Source organism: Anguilla anguilla, chromosome 6 (assembly GCF_013347855.1).
Source record: "Anguilla anguilla isolate fAngAng1 chromosome 6, fAngAng1.pri, whole genome shotgun sequence".
NCBI lineage: Eukaryota > Metazoa > Chordata > Actinopteri > Anguilliformes > Anguillidae > Anguilla > Anguilla anguilla.
Genome location: NC_049206.1, coordinates 23,146,145 through 23,161,443, shown reverse-complemented (window position 1 = coordinate 23,161,443; position 15,299 = coordinate 23,146,145). Strand labels below are relative to the sequence as shown.

Genomic DNA, 15,299 nt, shown 5'->3' with positions numbered 1-15,299 from the left:
GCACTTGTCTAGCTGAAGCACTCGTTCTCTTGGTGCATTGGTGTTCCCTGTGGCTCAAGTTTCACCAAACCTTCATCATAACCAGTGCCAAATATGGCTAAGAGCTCCAGTGTGTGATACATAATTGGCCAGTTTTTCCCTGAAGAAGGGTTTAGTTCAGCAGGATATCCCCATCTAAGAACCAAACAAGAGCAACTACACAAGCGTAAGTGCACTTACTCAGAGTGACCCACTTTTCTTTTGTTTCCTTTTTTTTTACATAGCATTTACTTTGCATCCATTTATACAGGTGGATAAATACTCTGCTTGTTGATGTAATATCTGCACATCTCAGCTGATGGACTGCAATGTGAAAAGAAGTCAACACTCAAAACACTCCAAATTGACATCGGTGCAATGAAGTTTAGCATAAAAATACTGGCAAAATATTTGGCACTCCATGGAAAGCAGGAACTAAGTAAGTCTTACACTATATGCATACCTTAATTTTACAGTTCGGACTGAAATCACAGGTTACAAATAAGGATTCATTCAGGGATAAACTTTGAAGGCCTTACTGTGGTTATGTAAGTAAGCTAACTGGCATATTACTCAGCATTCCTCTAGATGAAAATGTAACCAACTGACTTTCCCAGACGAGCTTCATGTTGTGAAAGTCACAAACTTGGTAGACTTTGTCTCCCCCGACTGGACATTCAGACTATTGCAACATTTACTACTTCTACTGCAATTGCCATGGCAAATGTTTCCAGTTATATCTAAGAGCTGAGCATTGCATTGCTTGAGATGTTAAGTTCTCAAGGACAATCTCAGCTTCCTGGAGATGAACAGTAATATCAGAGATAGTCACAGACAGTTGATGGAAGGATAGCTGAGGGTGACTTACTAGAGGCAGGAGATCTATAGCAACAATTCATGTCTGTAATTGTTGCAATTGATCATCTGCCTCTAGCAGGTCAAAGCTAAATTAGAAACTATGTGAAATTTGCACAGAAACATATAACCCCCAGTTTTAAAGAGCAGGTATCAGGAGTCTCTATGGTGACATACCGACAAAGTGATGCCCCACACAGTCTAAAATATTGGCGGGGCCAATACATCTGTCGCTGTGAGTCCCAAGAGTCAATACATACATGTCATAGCTTCATAGCTTCATATTATCAACATTTTAATGCCATTAACTCTCATTCAGGTAAAACAGCAATAGTAGAATCTGTGTACAAATATTGGCGGTTAACACTCATTTATTTATCTACAACTTATTTACTCTGCATACATACCAAATTATAATTTGGTTGATTTTCCAATCTCTTTTCTTAGCAAAAATAACCAATTTGTAAAAATAAGCAACAACAACAAAAAAAAAAAGACATCATTAAATTCTCAGCATATTGTATTTGAAGGTCTCCACAGACAGCCCTTCTTTCCACAGGTGGTTTCTCAAAAGTGCATTCGGCCTCTCTGTAAATTCAAGTCAGGTTTCCATGGCAACCATACTCAACGGCTCTGGCAGGCTGTGGTTTTGTACCTCTTTCAATCCATTTTTTTTTTTTTTACAAAAGTCTTTATTCCGGTTCCAGTCTTGTGCCTCTCTATTCTTCTTTTTGTCATCCAGAAGCAAGAAAAGACCCATTTCACTCCACCATGAGCCCAGACACCCTACCCCTCCCTAGAGACAAGGATCACACTCCACTGTGTGCATTGTACAAAGTATTGGAGACCTCCACAAACTGCTCTGATACAGCAGTTGCTTGCTAATTAAACCATGATCAAAATCTGGGCCTTAAGTACAAGGGATATTGAATTTCATGTGGAGATATACAGTGAGCTCCATAATGTTTGGGACAAAGACAGCTCAGAAAGCGCAAAGGTCCTGGTAGGCTTAGGAAAACCTCTTCAGTTGATGACCAAAGTATTCTCACCATTATGAAGAGAAAAACCCCAAACACCTGTCCGACAGATCAGAAACATTCTTCAGGAGGTAGAGGTGGATGTGTCAATGACTACTTTCAACAGATGAGGGCACAAACAGAACTACAGAGGCTACACTGCAAGATGTAAACCACCAGTTAGCTGCAAAAGCAGGATGGCCAGGTTGCATTTTCCTAAGAACTACCTAAGAACCTGCAGAGTTTTGGGAAAAGGTCTTGTTGGCAGATGAGACAAGAGCAAAGTGTAGAGGCCAAAAGGAATCCCAAGATCCAAAAGTACAGTCACAGCTGGTCCTGACTTGAGGATGACAGGCAAGGATTTACCACTGGCCATCGTGGTTCATGAGGCGACATAGCTCAGGAGGTAAGAGCAGTTGTCTGGCAGTCGGAGGGTTGCTGGTTCAATTCCCGCCCTGGGCATGTTGAAGTGTCCCTGAGCAAGACACCTAACCCCTAACTGCTCTGGTAAATGAGAGGCATCAATTGTAAAACGATTTGGATAAAAGCGCTATATAAATGGAGTCCATTTACCATTTACCATCTAATAAACTAATTGTAGTTTGCTTCTAAGGAATCACAATCCTATGCTGGTGGGAGCACATTCGAGTCAACTGAACCACTTACATATAACAAAACTGACTAAAACTTGCAAGAACCAATCAGGATGGAGGACACTGATCTCACAGGCTGTAATTTCCCTTTCCAGACCATCTAGAGATAAAAGTGACTGCGGTTGAGACTGCACCAGGGATTATGCCCTGTCCTAGCCCCGTGGAGCCCAGCACAGGGCTTTGGGTTTCTCTATCTACCCAAGTGTAATGGAGCAGTTTGGCTAGCAGCACACTCTTGCTTTGTTTCGTTTTGATAATCTGCCTGACTACTGGCATGGCAAACAGAAGCACTCTGTGCATCGCTGTTTGTGTGGTCCTCCTGCACTGCAGATGCTGTCTGGAATGAAAGGCTCAGATTCTCTTCCCTGCTGCTCTAGGCCAGATTTGGTTTGCCACAGACACAAGAGGTGCTGCTCCACTACAAATAATAATAATAATAATAATGATGATGATGATGATGATAATAATAATAATAATGGTGGAGTGGGTAGCACTGTTGTCTCACAGCAAGAAGGTCCTGGGTTTGAATCCTCGTCTGGGCCACTTCAGAGTTTGCATGTTCTGTCCGTGTGGGTTCATTCTGGCTTGCTCCCACAGTCCAAAGATATGCAAGTAGGCTAATTCGGAGACTCTAAATTGCTCATAGGTATGAATGTGTGTGTGAATGGTGTGTGTGTGCCCTGTGATAGATTGGTGACCTGTCCAGGGTGTATTCCTGCCTCTAGCCCAATGCATTCTGGGAAAGGCTCCAGCTCCCCTGTGACCCTGACTAGGATAAGCAGGTATAGATAATGGATGGAAGAAGTGCCATTTGGGGCTGCCCCAGCATAATAACCAGAAAAATATAGAGTGTCCGTGTAGTATAATGGTTAGGGAACTGGGTTTGGATGCAGTTTTTTATTTCAGCTGCATAAATTGTCTATATGTAAATATCTGATCTGGATAAGTGTCTGTGCATAATCTAAAAGTAAATAGCTTGCTTGGTTACCACAAGATTTCATTAATTTTATGTTTAATTAAAATTAACTTCTGATCTTTCAAATAGGCCTCCCCCTTGGCCAAATGGTCAAGATCAAGGTGACCGACTTCTGGAAGAGGTGTATGCATGCACCTAAACCACACGGGGGGAAAGCCTCGTTGTTTTCACATTTAGCGTAAATAATGAGTTGGACAGTCCTGAAAAAAGCAGAAGGCATTGGTAAAGTTTCAAACTAGACTGGACAATTCAGCAACAGTGGCAAGGTGATTTAAGAGGAAATTGTACTTATGTCATGGTGCTTGGGAGCATTCCCTTCAAAACCCAGCCCTCTCATGTTGCTGTATAGCCTACTCAGAAATATTGCATCAGATCTTAATACGTCTTTACGTTAGATACGACAAAATAAGCTTCCAGTGCTTCCTCACAACCGAAAATGAGTGTCGTCTCTAACTGTTTGCTTCTATACATGCGCAAAAGTGCATTAATTAGTGTCGACTACTTTGAAAAAGTTGTCAAATTTCTAGTCGTGGAGTTGTTCGTTGGCAGGAAAGAATGCTTGTTATGAGACCACAATCGCAAATTGCTGTGTTCGATAGGAGTGCAGCTACCTTGTCTGGCTGCGCATGAGCAGGAAGAGTGGAGGAGTGAGGGGGAAGAGGGAGTCTGTTAATTACAAACATGGTAAGTGGAAAAACCCTTCTATTTTTGTTTCCTGTGGTTGGTTCTCCTCATTCTGATTATATTTTCCAGCCACGACGTGTATAAACAAACGTTATATTTCGTTTCGTTTTATCGATTTGTAAATTTTCGAGGGTTGAAATTCCATCTGCTGGTTACAATTCATTGAAGGCTGGCCAGGCTAGCTAACACTTAGCGAGCTGGCTTGTAAAACCTGAAAAGCAGAAGGCGCCGGTTGCACCCAGGACATCTGTGCCGCCGGTCGGAAGAAAGTGAGAGGCCCCCGCCGTCATTGCGTAATCGATGATCGGTGCTGCTGGGCCTAGCTAGTTGGGCTTAAACTGCAAACACTAGCTGGGTTCAGGGATAACATGTGACGTTAGCTACCGTTTGTTAAACCTGCGGATAAAATAGAGCTAGCTCTGTGTTGCTGTCTTATTTAACGCAATGTTCCGTTAACATTTTACTGTTGACAGCACCCACTCGATGAGTAGTTGATGATAAATTTGGGTCGACCAATTAGCTACTAGGCAACATTCGCTAGCTAGCCAGGTAGCATTTTGGTACAGCGGTGGAGGCTAACTTGTCTAGCTAGCTAATGCCGTTCGGTTTCGCCTTAATCAAGTATGGATAATGAACTATTCCATAGACCTAGCTATATCGACGTAACTTTACGCTATCCGTAGTTAACCGTTATTAAGCTGCAAATTTGTTAGCTTTTGGTCTTGAGAAATAATAAAATTGCTAGGTACTAGCTAGCAAAAATGTCTCCCTCGCTTGTTGCCTGTTTAGCTAGCGATAAACAGTAGCTAGCTAGCCAGCTGCACAGTTGTCGGGGTATGAACTAGCTAGTCTAGTTGATTACGTTAGAGTAGTCTAGCTAGACTAGCTGCTTCGATAACTTGTTACTGAGCGACTGAAGCGTCACTTTTTTAAATAGAACCTGTTCGCTAGATAGCCAGTTTATATTATAATGTCAGTTAACGCCAACTACAGTGACATGTTTTCACTATGACAAGCATAGGTACGTTACTTTACACCATTTGATATAGTGTACAGTGAGCTTGGAGTTGGCGTCTATACGAGGAAGCGTAGTCCAATGTTAAACGGAGTGGATTTTAAGTAGACTAGTTGATTTTGAGCTAGGTTACAACAGTTACTAGCTGCATATATATATATATATATATATATATATATATATATATATATATATAATACCTTTTGGATAACTCAAACGATGTTGTTTAACACACGCCATGTAAACATCACGTTAGAATAATATTTTGACCGTTATCTTGCCTTGCTTCATTAATACGGCTAGATGTTATGCAGCTCATGCGACTGCTGATCTGCATTGGACTGCTGGGTCCGGTTTGTGCGTGTGAATGGCGTGAACTTTACATTTATCTAGCTACAGTGAATTTATATTTCAATGGAATAATCACCTGTAACCTTTCTGTTTTTTAAAAAAGTAGGTAACTAGAAACCGAATGAACTGTGTGGTAAATGCTGTGGACTAACATCCAGTTGTATGTCTTCCGCAGAACAAGCTGAAGTCCTCGCAGAAGGATAAAGTGCGTCAGTTCATGATCTTCACACAATCTAGTGAAAAGACTGCACTGAGCTGTTTGTCGCAAAATGACTGGAAATTAGACGTCGCAACAGACAATTTTTTCCAAAATCCCGATTTGTACTTACAAAGTTTAAAGGGAGTGCTGGACAGAAAAAAGTTAGAACAGCTGTACAACAGATATAGAGGCAAGTAGTCAATTAGTTGGAGGAAAGTAGTGTGTTCTTTCCTACGTGACATGTCTGTGTGGTACTCTGTGAATGGACCGTGTTTATTTTCATTACGCATTCATCCATTGCAGCTGAGCGTGTCAAATTATGGATGATCAAAGATGAGATGTGCTTGTCAAACGTATATATAGGATCAGTCCTATGTAATACAGACAATTGTTTTTTTGTTTTTTTTTGAGGAATAGGCTCACAAGTGTTACATCATTGCACAGAAGTGAGGTGTGGTCACAAGTGACAGTGCACATCAAAATACGAGCCAAAACAGTAAATGACAATGTAATCTAATCAGTGGCAATTTGTGATGTTGAAAATTTACCTTTAGACTGTTCATTGGTCTCAGCCTTGTTTAAAAAAAAAAAAATTGATTTACAATTTTGCCAATTACCTGAATAATTCATACTCATTGGCAGCTAATTCACCTTTGATAATTTGCATTTCCAGCAATAGCTTTCACTTCAAGTCATGTTAGAGACTTTCAGCAAGACAAAGTTCAGTGTTGTTAAAGGAGTTCAATCATTGAACAGAGCACGCTTAATTCTTTATGCACATTTCTCAGCTTTGAAAGCAACGTGCAATAAAGGTTATGAGCTAAATCAATAACCATGGCATTTTCATAAGATTTTTAAACAACAGAATCTGCAGATCAGATTTACATACAGATAATGCCTCAATATAAGGCATAGAGGAAGAGTGTATCCACATATTCAAAAAGTGCTGTTTAATGGTGTTTAAAAATAAAAGAAGCTATTGCCCTATCATAATGTCATTAATTAATATTTATAATATTGTTATAAATCACTTTGACTTTAAAAATGTGAATGTGTACTTGGGATAACATGTTTCTTTGATAGTTTAGTTACTTAAAAACTATAGTTTTTAAGAAATGCGGTATAAATGATTTTTGACTGCAGAATGAAAATGTTAAAGATATAACTAATGTAATAGAACTTTTGTGCGATTGATCATGTTTTTCTCATGGAGTGCAGAATGGTTCTGTGAAAAAATTCTGTTGGTGTTTTGCAAATGAAAACTGCTTTTGAATTGTACAATACATTACAAAGAATAACTGCCAAAACATTCTTTGTCATTGGTCAACCAGATCCCCAAGATGATAACAAGATAGGGATTGATGGGATCCAGCAGTTTTGTGATGACTTAGGCCTAGACCCTGCCAGTATAAGTGTGCTGCTCATTGCCTGGAAGTTCCGAGCAGCAACACAGTGCGAGTTCTCCAAGCAGGAATTCATGGACGGAATGGCCGAGCAAGGGTAAGTCTGTTGCCGGGGACGATGGAGAGAGAGATGCACAGACTCTCTGTTTTCTTCTCTGAAAGCCATATTCAGTTCCATACCTATTGAACTTCACTTTTTGGTATACCCTCTTGCTACAGTTTGTGTCAATTTGTAGACCCTTATTCACCAAGTAAGCACTTATGTGACCTATTTTCTTCCTAAGGTGTGACAGCATAGAAAAACTAAAAGCACAGCTGCCAAAAATGGAGCAAGAGTTAAAAGACCAAGGGAAATTTAAGGACTTTTATCAGTTTACATTTAACTTTGCAAAGAATCCTGGACAGAAAGGTTTAGGTATGTATTTTTTGCCCTTGACATTGGTCTTTCCATTGCATTGTTTATCTAAAAGGTCTGCACACTGGAAAAATGTTCTGAATATTGTTTCATGGTTCGTTTTTCATTAAGTTCATATATTTTGCAGATTTAGAAATGGCTATTGCATATTGGAATTTAGTACTTGCAGGAAGATTCAAATTCCTTGACCTGTGGAACAAATTTTTGTTGGTAAGTTCATCACACATGCTCTTGTTGATTCTTAAAAAATCATTTAGATTTTTCAAAGGTTTTTTTGTATGTTAAATTGGTCTAGTTTTTCTACTGAGAGTCCCTGGTTAAAGAATCATCTAAGGCCCTGTCATATCTCTTGCTACCCATAGTTTAGAAAATAGCATGCAGTTTTTTGTGTCACGTGGGTGGTAAATATAGTTTAAGTGTTCTGAAGATCCCACAGGGTATGGTTGTTTTTATTTTTGACTTAAACTCACCATTGAGTTTAGACCCAAGAAAGCAGGTCGGGTAACCTCATTATGTAATCAAGTGCTTTAATTGTTCAGTTAAATGCTTACTAATTGAAACTACAGGCAACCTGGCTCTCTTGGGACAGGTTTGGGGATTTCTGTCATTCTTCCTACTCAAAAAATACTGTACACCCCATGTCATATCATTGTGTGTAAGTATTGTTTGATACATGAGACAAATGCTTATATATTTTAGGAATTGTAGACATAGAACCACTTAGCTTTCTTTTGTGCTTTAAGCAAAGGTATACATGAAATCTACCACTAAATCCACCTTCTTTTCCCTCTCCCAGGAACACCATAAAAGATCAATACCAAAAGACACATGGAACCTCCTGTTAGACTTTAGCACAATGATAACCGATGACATGTCCAATTATGATGAAGAAGGTTCGTAAGGCTGCGCACATTCACATTCCCTTTGGTCTCCCACGCTATGGGGACACGTGCACAGGCTCTTATCGTAGGAGCATATGTGTGTGTTTATATGTTCCAGTGGCAAGTTTGATGTGTTAGAGTGGTGGTTCTGACCTGATTAACTGAAACCGGCCAGATGCTGTGCAGACGTAATACTCAAGCATTGGCTGTCAGAAGCCATAATAATGGTTGTTGACTCAGGATTGGAAGGTTGCAGGTTCATGTCCTAAGGTGGGGCAGGTTTACACTGTAGCAGAGTATTTGCTGTGAGTCAGGTCAAAAAATGCCATGAACCTGTGTGCCTGAAATCTTTGAGCCACTATGTTCTGGATGTTAAGCTATGAAGCCCTAAGAATGTATAGCTATACATAGCAAGTATATATTTGTACCCCACAGCACAAAGAATTGTGTAACATATAAACAGCTGAAAACGTACGTCTACTGAGATGGTACACATGATCTGGTTCATTTTTAGAGTACCTCTGTGAAAAGCATCTGAACACAATTCTGAAGCTGAAACCGATCATGAACGTTCAATTAAAACGGCAGTGTCTTCTGCTCTTGGGGCTGGAAAGCCAGTTCTGTGTTGCCATCAGATGTATATCAAGTAATTATTTGAAACACTTTAACCTTTTAGACACCTGTAAAATATAGCTGCAGATGACTTACAATTTAAGATCTCTTTTCAATAATCAAAACCTTTTTTTTTTAAATGTTAAATTATTGTACATGCAGGGTTCTGATTTTTTTTTTTTTTACCAGCATCTAAAGCAGTGGTCTCCAACCCTGGTCCTGGAGAGCTACAGGGTCTCCTGGTTTTCATAGTGACTGTGCACTTCATGAATAAATTAGAGCAGTTGATTACACAGTTAACTCAACTCACCTGGTGTCTTGGGTCTCAATTGGGTGCTGATTTTAAGGTGAAAACAAAAACCAGCAGACCCTGTAGCTCTCCAGGACCAGGTTTGGAGACCACTGATCTAAAGAATGGAAGTATTGTAAATATGTATTTGACCCAGGTCTGGTTGACGTCTAACCCGTTTTCTTTCGACCGTAGGGGCGTGGCCGGTTCTCATTGACGACTTTGTGGAGTTCGCGCGACCTCAAGTCGGGACAAAAAGCACGACGGTCTAGCCCCTGCGAAAGCCCTCGGGAGGCGTGTACATACTCTGTACATAGATCCATCTAGACGGCAGTAAGGAGAACAGGACCGGACTACGGGGAAATAAGTCCTGCCTTTTCAGCCCCACGAGCGAGCCTGAAAAGGAAGAAAAAAAAAAGAGACATTTTTAAAGGCATATCTCCTCGGTCATCCAACGGTGTTCTGGGCTTCAGTCTGTAGAATGGGCCATTTTTTTTTAATATCACCCAGCCAGCTGAAGACACTCGTGGACCACCATACCTATTGTTCTTTATACCAACGTTCCTTTGGTGTTTGTTCGACGTTCGTTTCGGCGTTTGTTTGCCGACGTCCGCAGCTTCTGTTACTCACACCGGATTTTGGGTTCTCGAGTCCCCCAGGGCTGCGGGGAGTCGCGTTATTTTATTTTTTTTTGTTCGTTTTTTTTTTTTTTGAATCCCCTCGTCATTTGGATAGGGACTTTACGTGCCACTTGTTCAGGGTGTGACTGATTCTAAAATGGAGGCAAGTGTGTAACCTGCTGGACTCTGGGCCCCCCCTCCTGGGCTGGAGTCGCCCGTCCCGTCATTTCCTTAAGCACAACCGCGTGTTTCGAAAACAAGGTCCCGTTAATGAATGTCGCGTACGGTAATTTCCTTTCAGTACTCTAAGTGCATTCTGGAGTTGGGTTTTTTTTTTCCCCCCATGTTTTTTTTTTTTTAAGAAAATATATAAAATATTTAAGTGATAGAACATTGATTGTACCATTTTTATTTTGAGCAAACATCATCGGAGTAAATCCATTGTTTGTGTAGGTAATGCTTTAATTTGGCGTATCTGAAATGGCAGTGTATCGTCACCCTACTGTAGTTATTTTTGTGTGCTTGTGTGAATCTTAGGCCCAGGTTCAGTATAACCACAGTGTACTCTGTGCTTAACTTTGAGCAATGAATTTGAGCAAATTTCATGAGTGTTAACTTAAGAAGCTGCAGCATCCATAATGTATTAAGTGATTAAAAAAAAAAAAATCCATTGTAAAATTTGTTACTCAGTCAAGTACAGAGAGCATTGTGGTTGGGTATAATCAGGCCTAAGAGTTTCTGTCAAAGCCTTTATGTAACTAAACCTAGAATCATGTGTTTTAACATTACTTGATATGTACAAAAGAGAATTATGAATTTGTACCTTTTAGAATATTAATTTTTGCAAACAACAATAGGTAAATACTGTTTTGATACAGCACCCGCTGCTAAATGCTATTAAACTGCAGTTTGTTGCACAGTGAATTGACAATTCCACCTGCTGAATCGATATAGTATTGTGAAGATCACTCTTGGATACGATGGACATTCTCTTCAGTATAAGCAGAGTAGGCTCGGTTGAAGCTCGAAGGCCTGGGTGCTTAAATGAAATACCTGAGATCTTTGTGTATGACAGGAAGGCAAATCACTTCAGTTATCTTTTTTTAAATTGTTTTTCAAGTTTTAAGAAAGACAAATAAAACTGTCAAATAATTTGTGTGTTGTTAATGTGTATATATGATTGCAGTCAAACCTTAGTAGCGGACAATGTCCATTGGAAAGGGAATGCAACTTTTCCCTAATCACTTGTAAAAAAATCTTTATTTTTTATTTTATTTACAATAAAAGTAATTTGGTAAAAGCAAATTCAGGCATTCAGGATAACATTTAGCATTTCATTGTAGAATGAGCCAGTTTGGTGCTTCCTCTCAGTTTTGCTAAGCAATGATTGCTGGGATCATTCAGATTTTAGCAAATCCAAAAACAGCATACAGTATAGAGCTCTCCATTTTGTGGCACAAAACTACCAAGCTACATAGTAGTCACTCTAGTGTTTACCTCTGTATTGGAATCTATGGTGCTGCCATTGAGTGCCAAGTTTTATACTAGAATTCAAGCAGTTCTTTACTAAATGATCTCAAAACCCTACATGACCAGAATGAACCCATGCTCTGATTTGAAAACAAAGCTAGCAATAGGGACCTATTTGATGTTGAGGCATTCCTTCCATTTTCTGCATTTACATATTATAGTGTGTCAGTGAATTCAAAATGACATCTGTGAGATTTTGAGGTTTGCTGATGCACCCTTTCATGTCACAAACTAGACAATACAAGTTTTGCAATCTGTTGAACATGGTGATGCACATCCGTGAATCGGCTTATATATTAAGTCTGTTTAGTGAACTTGAACACAGCATTCACAGAATGCACACTTGAGTCCCAGTTTTCTACTGAGGTGAAAGCTGAACTGATGAGCAAACCTGAATGATCTTGGGACTTTTGTGTGAAAGCCTAACCAAATCCTATTAAGAGCACATTTTCAGTTAAGGTTTTCTGGCAAGCAACACAGGAATGGTAAATCTTCAAGGAAGTGTTCCACTTTGAAATGAGGCTTTTCCAGGATATTCTTCAGGATTAATGTTTTATCTCTATAAGACATAGTTTGTATGTTTATGATAGAGGTGTGCAGAAATGACATTCAAATTTGCCATAATATGTGCTTGGACCAGTTATTATATTTAGTAACACTAGTCCTCCTTAGTATGTTTATGAAGTTGTTTAACATTAGTTTGACGACTAATGATTACACTAAACCAATGCTCATTTCCAAAAGTCACGCAACTTTCTGAAGTTGCATACATTCATGCAAATTAAAATGTAGCTGATGACTAATATGTTGACAGTCTGCAGTCATTGGCCTGGTAAAATGTTGTGAATAAAACTTTGATTTTACTGAGTGCTATTCGACTTGATCTTTTGCAGTTTCAGCCTCATACTGAATGGGTGCAATTAAACAAAATACATTTTTTTATCAAATAAAAACAAACTATAGCAGTCTACAAATGCACACGAGTGCTAGATATTCAATTGTGATGCTTCCATAAAGTAACATTTTATTCAAGTCCATTCCATAAATACAGCTGTTCTGAAATGTGAACAGGAAAACCAACAAGATTACAATAAAAATGAAAAAGTTGATGAATTCAAAAACGGGTCCTGCTGGTTTTTATTGCTAATTTATCTGGCAGTTAAGCAATACACTTAAGCAATTAACAATTAATCTCGACATTCTTTAGCATGTATTTTCTACCAATTCATAATACGAATACATCTGATTTATATGCTATATTCATGTGAAAAAAATCAAACCACAAAGGCATCAAAAAGTTTGGTACAGAAAGCACACACGTGTGTGACTGGAATCATGTTACTGATTGAGCAGCATCTTTAAGTGCCTCCACACTTAAAGGTAAGAGGTATTTTACATTAAACTACCACGTATCCCAGAAACTAGAGGGTTTACAGCTCCTGTAACTGTGGGACCAAAGGTCTTCGGTATCTGGCAGCATTGGGTTTGGCTGGCAGTGGTTTTCAAGTTAAAAGCCAAAAATCCTAGTTGCAAAGTTGAAAACAGTCGTGTTACGAAATGCCACGAGCCTCATTACAGTGATCTGGACCCTACCCAATAAACAGAGGTGCATCGGTTCACTGATTCTCCCTCAGACCGGCCTTGATATGAAAACACTGGCGCATGCAAGCTAGCATTCAGCTGTAACAAAGGTGAGGAATACCTCTGCCCTGGCAGGTTCCGGAAAAGGGTATCATGACCTCGCATTCCTCGGCAACTCTGGCCGAAGGGGTTTCAACCCCAAAACAACTGCTGAGAAACGACACAAGCAGGTTTGTGCGAGTGCCTAACAGAACAGACGCATGCACGCACACACCAGCAATGAATGGCCTTGACAGGGAAAGGGCACCAGGATGATCCAGCCTTACAGGTAGAATACGCCTGAGGTGATTTAAACACTTCAATATACAGGAGGATGGTACATATAAAAAGACTGGAGGTGAATGGACATCGCTAATAGCACAAGACGGTTTCTCCTTTGAGTTTTCAAGTTCAACTTTTTTTCATTTCTTGCAACATGGTTTATTCTTTCCAACAGCCTCCAAACCCAAAAAGTCTCGTAACAAAAAATAGAAGTTGATTACGTGCTGAAATGAGATGAGAAATGAGCCTATTGAAATAAGAGGAGAAAGTGAAAAGCAATGGGTTTGAATTCAGGCCTGTGGGTAAAGAAGACTCAATTCAGGACTGCCCAACCCTGTTCCTGGAGGTCTACCGTCCTGTAGGTTTTTCCTCCAGCCCTAATAAAGCACACTTCGTTCAACAGTTAGAGCTCTCAGTGAGCTGCTAATTAGTAGAAACGGGTGTGCCAGATCAGGCTTAAAATGAAAACCTACAAAACAGTAGATCTCCAATAACATAATTGGGCAGCCCTGATTTCATTAGTTCTGGATAGTTAATCTGTGTGTCATACAGCTATGGGTGATATGATCTGATGCACCCTAATCTTCTGTCAGAAACTTGTAAAAAAAAAAAAAAAAAAAAAAGACTTTTAATCTGTCACCTAAGACATATTCTTGCATCTTAAAAATATATCAGCATTAAAGGCAGTTGGTCCCAGTTGTGAAATATAATAATCTACAGCTATAAAAAATACGAATTAAATATATGGCTTTATTAAAGTCTGTTTAAAAAAAAAAAAGGAACACACCTACATAAAATGTATTTCACACAAATTTAGATTTAATAATTACAAATAAGCCACTATTAGTGGTAAGGCACCAGGAAAAATATCAATACCAGTTTCAACCACCAGGGGGATATGACCTATTCAAAACTGAACCCCACCTACATTTATTACTTAATCCATTCCATTCTGAATATTTTAAAGGTGGCAATGGTAATTACAATAAGATATATATGATTTGGTGCGTTAGAACTCTCAGGATAAAGTCCTAACTCCATTATTGACCACAGCAGGTGGTCACACACATTGCAATTACCTTTCAGGTAACTGTTGTAAGATCTTGCAGATATGGAGAAGTGAATTCAACTGTCTATTTCAGTTTGTATCTGCTTACATGGTCTGTAAGATTGTCTAAACTGACTACACAGTTTGAAGACCTTCCCACTTGAAACCCATCCAATCAACCCAAACTGTACACACAGTACATGGAGATGTTAGAAATGTTTCTGTTGATGAGACATTAGCAATGCATAGGCCTGTATCTAGAGACAGAACGTCATGTGATTATTAGTCTGTTTGGTCATGCATAAAGAGGAGAAAAACAGCCAAATCAGAGTATTTTTCTGCCAAAAAATAAAATAAAAAATACGGGAAGTACCTACAGTTGCAGTCAAAACTGTGCAACCAAAACACACAGCACCAAAGGCACCTGTCATGTGATTGCCAAATGTTTTCATTATAAATAAGGGTTCAAGTTTATACAAATGCAATACTTTTTTAGAGCCACATTTCCAGTCTATCTCCTCCTTAGCATGATATCTTATTTAGGCTGTGAAAAACACTACTGTAGCATTTATAAACCACCCAGGTGTTTCCTTTAACAGCATCACCAATTTAACAAGCTACCATTTTACATTTATGAACCCATAAAAGTTAGAAGCTACTTTTTTTTTTTAATTCTCTGGGACAAATGGTATTTGAAAACAAAACCCAAGACAAGAATTTTGATGGATGTTCAAGCAGGCAGCAAGTACAGGACATGGTCTTTATGAGTTTGATTTAAAAATGCTTGTTGCGTCCAACAAAAAAAAAAACTTTGCTCTGGGTTTTGTTTTGA

At 39.2% G+C, this 15,299-nt stretch overlaps 1 protein-coding gene across 2 annotated transcripts; it reads left to right on the top strand.

Annotated features, from left to right (window-relative positions):
- Positions 1-3,920: 3,920 nt before the first annotated feature.
- On the top strand, positions 3,921-12,380 carry LOC118229278 (DCN1-like protein 1). 2 transcript variants are annotated; one of them, XM_035421123.1, is made up of 7 exons: positions 3,921-4,202; positions 5,744-5,957; positions 7,099-7,267; positions 7,455-7,585; positions 7,713-7,795; positions 8,382-8,478; positions 9,563-12,380. In XM_035421123.1, exons 1-7 carry the CDS (start codon positions 4,200-4,202, stop codon positions 9,637-9,639), a joined length of 774 nt encoding a protein of 257 aa, XP_035277014.1. In that variant the 5' UTR covers positions 3,921-4,199; the 3' UTR covers positions 9,640-12,380. The 2 variants fall into 2 exon arrangements, with proteins under 2 accessions (XP_035277014.1, XP_035277015.1); XM_035421124.1 differs by lacking the exon at positions 3,921-4,202 and adding an exon at positions 4,243-4,471.
- The last annotated feature ends 2,919 nt before the right edge of the window (positions 12,381-15,299 follow it).